The 6,013-nt window shown below is 42.0% G+C and overlaps 1 protein-coding gene across 1 annotated transcript; it reads right to left on the bottom strand.

The window, feature by feature from the left end:
* Window positions 1–593: 593 nt before the first annotated feature.
* LOC148019123 (pentatricopeptide repeat-containing protein At4g39530-like) lies at window positions 594–5,676 on the bottom strand. The gene has a single exon (XM_087660639.1). It carries the CDS (start codon window positions 5,561–5,563, stop codon window positions 1,694–1,696), a length of 3,870 nt encoding a protein of 1,289 aa, XP_087516765.1. The 5' UTR covers window positions 5,564–5,676; the 3' UTR covers window positions 594–1,693.
* Between the last annotated feature and the right edge of the window lie 337 nt (window positions 5,677–6,013).

The following is a 6,013-nucleotide window of genomic DNA, read 5'->3' as shown; positions in this document are numbered from 1 at the left end:
GGTGTCATTAGTTAGAGAATATATGTGGTGGAATGGAAGACCATGGATTGATGAGCTAGATCCTCAGTTTTTTACAGTTTTGTTTAGCCAATGATGATTGGCAATTTTGTAAAATATTGTTATATTAATCAAATTTTTATTTAAATTTTAAGGGAAGATTGTTAACACATTTTTGTTTAACCAAGAGTGTTATTTTAAGAAACTAGTGCTAAGGATGAGCACAAATGTTAAACATATGGTGGTCATTGAATAAAGAATGTCAAGTGAGTGGGCGAGAGTAGAGGCTTTGACAAACCCATCCTATATGGATGGGCGGAGTGGATTAGTCAAGTAGCTTTCCACATTATCATCAAGATCAAAGCCAACCGAACATGATCGTCTACATAAAAGGATAGAACCCTAGCTAAAATTATTTTAGGGAGTTAAATATGTAACTAAGCTATGAAATAATCAACAATTAGCTCCCCCTCATTTCACATTATCGTTCAACCAAGTACAATACTAGCTACTCTTATCTTTGATTGATTGCAAAGTGACCTTTCTTAGATGGGCATTAAATTGTTGTTAGGGTGGCCATCCAATGCTCCCCATTAAGTAGGTCTGGAACTCCCACATTCAATTAAGTATGTTGTTCCCTAAAGGACTAGATTGTGTTGCTTTTGGAACCAAGAGATTTGGCTGACTGCTAGTAAAGGACCCCTCTTAAGATTTCAATGAGAGGTACCTTACACATGATATCATAGTCAAAATGACATGTAGCTAAAAGTTCTGATTTCATCAGGTAATTTACTGTATACGTAGACATATTGTTGTTCAAAGCTTGACTTATGATTTGAAGGTATCTAAGAAGTTTTGGGGATGTTGTCAGGGGTTGGTTTGATGTTGCTTTTGGCCTGGAATTCCTGGTATCACAAGTAGGTGTGGTTTCAGAGAACACCAGCAACGATTGCTGTTTCATATGATGGTAGTTTGGATATGCTAGAGTGTGTTATGGAGCATGTGTTTGTTCAGCCCATATCTGCAATGTTTTTAAATGTTGTGGACCACGATGAGGCAAATGCCTTGAGAGAGCGCATGTTCATTACAAACATTCTTTTGTCAGGGTCACAGTGACATGACAATATACAGGCTACAGCACTCAATTTAGTGCAAGCAAGGCAAAGTACTGGCACAACTGCATTTGTAGTGCATGGTGGCAAACACCAGTGTAGCAGTGGCAGTATGCCATAACTTGGAACATGTCTGTAAACACCTATTTTTCCATATGCATCTGAGTTTGCAGCAATTCAAGGCCCTCCACGTCCATCTTTGTAGATGCACCTCACCAAACCCAAGAGTCAGTCCAAACAATGTCCAGCCTTGCAGTTCATAGAAGTGATTGCTATGCTTTCTCAAGTTCTCTTGGCATTTAATCCACAAGACTATTGCCAATAGATAGCTAAGTGACTGCTCCTTTCAGGGTACCAGCATGCAGCTCAACCTAGCTTTTCTCAGCTGGCTGCTTCAGCGCAGGAAAACTGATATTCCAATGGTAGACCACAAGTTTGTATTCTGGCCAGTGGCTGCAGGGACCTTTTCGATGGAATAGGTCTCTGGTGGCCAGTTGTCACACATGGTGTAAAACATGGTCTGCACTTATACTTTCCTTTCTTCTCATCAAGTGAGCATAGTTTACGTTTTGGTGACTTCAGAATTACATTGATTCTAATCTTTCTTCTCTAGATTGGATCATCCTAGCATCTTCCCACATGTGCGCATCTGTATAAATCTTATACATCAATGCAAAAGATGGGGCATGCTTCTCATCAAACTTCAACACAGAATGAAAAGCCTGTCGACCAAGCTCTACATTTCCAAATCTGCAACATGCACTCAATAATGAAAACCATGAGACCATATCAGGTTGAAATGGCATGCTATTCAGGATCATCAAAGCCTCATTCAGTTGGCCCACACTGCCCAGAAGATCAATGATACAGTTGTAATGATCGATAGTTGGACTCAAATCATACTCGTCTCTCATAGACTGGAAGTACAGCAGGCCTTTATCTACCATCCTTGCAGACTTGCATAGACTGAGTATGCTAAGAAAAGTTACGTCATCTGGCTTTATTCTTTCTTCCGTCATCCTCTCAAACAAACAGAAAACTACTTCACTTCTAACTTGCTTGCTGTATGCGGCAATCAATGTATTCCATGACACAACATCTCTTTTTGGCATTGTATCAAACACCTGCTGACAGTCATCTAGACTCTCACACTTACCATACATATCAATGATACAATTTGTCAAAACCAGTCTATCAGTGTCAAATCCAGCGACCTCATAAAGTAGATTGTTAAGGTTTCCCCCATGTTCAAAACTAGTGTCCTCTTCTCTACTCATAATGTGCCCTTCTGCCACAATCCTTGAATGTAGCTCACGGCCCTTCTCTATGTCTTTTAAGTTGCCACAAGCTTTCAAGCTACACAGAAGTGTGATTGAATTTGGGGGCACACCCTTCAGTTGCAGCTGTTCCAGATAATTCAGAGCATCCTCGGGATGACCGTGATCAGCATAGCCTGCAATCAATGCAGTCCATGAGACCACATCTTTAACGGAAAGTTTTTCAAAAGTTTCACATGCTTCTTCTAGCACACCACACTTTGCATACATATCCACTAAGCTGTTGCCAACAAAGCAATCACTCTCCAACCCTGCTTTGATAATCTTATCGTGCATTGCTCGGCCCTTTTCGATAACTCCTGAGCTGCCACATGCTTTTAGACCACATACAAAACTGATAACATTTGGAGATATGCCTTCTAATTCCATTTGCTCAAAGCAGTTAAGTGCCTTTTCATAAAGTCCATGTTCTGCATATTTGTCAATTAGTGTGTTCCATGAGACTACATCTTGCTCTAGTAACTCAATGAATACCTTTTGTGCTTCGGTAAATGAGCCGCAGCTTGCATAAAAGTTTACCAAAGCATTTCCAATAAAACTGTCATCTTCAAATCCCTTACCAACAATGCCAGTATGAATCTCTTGACCCTTGTCCAAGCAACATGGGCTGCCACTAGCTTTCAAACTGCAAGCGTACATGGTGGCATTCCTTAGATTGCTTTCTGAACCTTTGTCAGTGATCTCAACAGGCATTTTTGGGTCTCGCTTGATGAATCCTACAGACTCACATGCACTCAAGCTGCAAATATAGGTGGCAGCATTTGGAGAGACACCCTCCATTTGCATTCGTTCCAAAAGATTCAGTGCCACATCACCAAGTCCATGATCAGCATACCCACTGATGAGCACTGTCCAAGCAATAACATCTTGAACCGGCAGTCTCTCGAATGTAGCCTGTGCTTCTTCAAGCAAGCCACATTTAGCATTCATGTCCACCAAACTGTTGCCAACAGAGGGATTCTTTTCAGCACCTACTTTCACAATATCAGAATGTAATTCTTGGCCTTTAACTGTGTCAGATAGATTGGCACATGCTTTTAAAGAAGCAATAAAAGACACTGCATTGGGGGGAAGGCCCTCCTCTTGCATCTGATCTAGACATTTTAACCCTTCCTTATCAAGGTCGTGTTCTGTATAACAAGTAATAAGGGTGTTCCATGAGACAACATTTTGATGCGGCAGTGCGTCAAACACTGCCCGGGCTTCAGCAAACAAGCCACACTTGGCATACATATCAATCAAAATGTTGCCAATCAGAGGATCATTCTCATATCCCACTTTAAAAATTTCAGAATGCAGACCTTGAACTCTTTGTATACACCCTATGCTTCCAGAAGCTTTCAGTGTGCATATAAATGTAACACAATTTGGGGGAATTCCTGCAACTCGCATCTGATCTAGACAGTTTAGGGCTTCCTCAAAAAGGCCATTCTCAACATATCCTGTCACCAATGAGTTCCATGAAACCACATCTCGAACAGGCAATTCGTGGAATATTTCATTTGCTTCCACAATTAAGCTACATTTAGCGTATAGATCAACCAAAACATTGCCAACGACAGTGTTGCATTCAAAGCCATCTTTAGCTATCTCATTGTGGATTGCTCGACCCCTATCAACTAATCTCAAAGTGGTGCAAGCATTCAAGGTAGTAGCCAATGTACGAACACACAAAGGCAACCCCTCCAGCTGCATCTGTTCAAACAAGTCAATCGCCTCAGTGAGAAGCCCGTGTTCAGCATATCCAGCAATAAGTGCATTCCATGAAACAACATCTTTAAATTCCAAGTCATTGAATAATTCCTTTGCTTCAACAAGATACCCCAACTTGGCATACATGCTGACCAAGCTGTTAACAACAAAAGGATCTGTTTCAAAACCCTCTATTACAAGCTCTTCATGTAATCCTTGACCTGTAAACACGTCTCCTACACTGAGGCAGGCTCTCAAGCTGAAGGCATATGTGATTTCATTTGGAGCAATGCTTTCCAGTTTCATGCGTTCAAAACATGTCAAGGCTTCTCCATCAAGCTCATGCTCAGCATAAGTGAAAATTAACGTGTTCCATGAAATGACATCTGGATGTGCAATGTTTTTCAATGTACCCATAGCATCTGCAAAAGCCCCGCAACTGCCATACATGTCCACCAATGTGTTCATTATAACAAGGTTTTGTTCAAATCCTCTTTGGACAACCTCCATGTGTAGTTCTTGACCCTTCTCTACTGCTCCTATGATGCCACATGCTTTCAAGCTGCAAACATATGTGACATCAATTGCAAGCATCCCAATCCCTTGCATCTTCTCCAAGATCTCCAAGGCTTTCTCAGCAAGCCCATGTTCAACATAACCTATGATCAATGCGGTCCATGAGACTGCATCTTGTTCTTCAAGACTGTCAAATGAGTACTGTGCTTCTGGAAGTAAACCGCATTTCGCATACATATCTATAAGAGCTGTACTGACGCAGATGTCCAGATCATAACCCTGCTTGGTGACTTCTACATGTATTCCATGGCCTCTGTCCTGATCTCCTAATAGCGCACAAGCTTTCAGCAGGCCTAGAAAGGTGAACTTACTGGGTTTTATGGAACGGCGTTGCATGTCATCATACATATCAAGAGCCACCTGCGGATCCCCACCTTCATTATGGCCTTGAATGAGGGAGCACCAGGAGTAATCATTGCGATGCGGGAGCTTATAAAAGACCTGTGTGGCATCACAGACCGACACACAATTGACGAGCATCGGGACAAGGTGATTCCCGACAGCTTTTTGGGAGTCAAGGCCATGATTGCAGATGCCTGCATGCAAGCGTTTGGCCAGGCCTACTTCCCTCACCTCTTTGCACTCATGGAAGAGGGGAATGAGATCATCAATGGAAGGCAACTGGAGATTCTGCTCAAGAGAAGCTATGGCGTTTTCTATGTTATTCTTCTGCAAGTACAATTGAAGCTGTTGGGAGCAATGGGGCGGCCCGTGCTCCTCTACCAGACCAACGCTCTGGCGGCTCGATGCGTTCGGTCGATGGAAGGAGGAGCAGTCTCGATGCTGCTTCTGAGTGGTGCCAATGGCGGTGCTGCAGTGAAGAGAACATGCCGGCAGCACCATCGGCATGGTCGGACAACGGCATCCCTGCAGCTCCCGCAGGAAGTGGCTCGGACAGTAATGCTAGTCTAAACTAGTCATCGCCCCAGATTCACACGCGGGGGTGTGTATCCGTTGTTGAACCTTTACCCACAAATCCTCCTCTCTTCTATCCAATGTTCACGAAAAACCCATGTTTAATATATATAAGTAGATTGCAAAAAAAAAAAAAAACCTTCAAATTTTAAAGAAGAAGTTTCAAAACCTTGAACAGCTTGTAAAGATTTTTAGTTATAATAATAGTAAATAAATGTAATTTTATTCAAAATTCTCTCCAAAATTTTGAGTTAGAGGTTTTTGTATCTACTACCAAAAATATTTTATGTGAAGAGTACCGCAAGTTCTATGTAGCCCTCCATGATTAACCCTACTAGGGGTCTTGAGAGGTAGAAATGAATGGGCCACTTACAGTGCACTCCG

The sequence above is a fragment of the Lygodium microphyllum genome, chromosome 20 (assembly GCF_053477565.2).
Source record: "Lygodium microphyllum isolate KBCC chromosome 20, Lygodium_microphyllum_v1.1.10, whole genome shotgun sequence".
Taxonomy (NCBI): Eukaryota; Viridiplantae; Streptophyta; class Polypodiopsida; order Schizaeales; family Lygodiaceae; genus Lygodium; species Lygodium microphyllum.
This window is presented reverse-complemented; position numbering and strand designations above follow the sequence as displayed.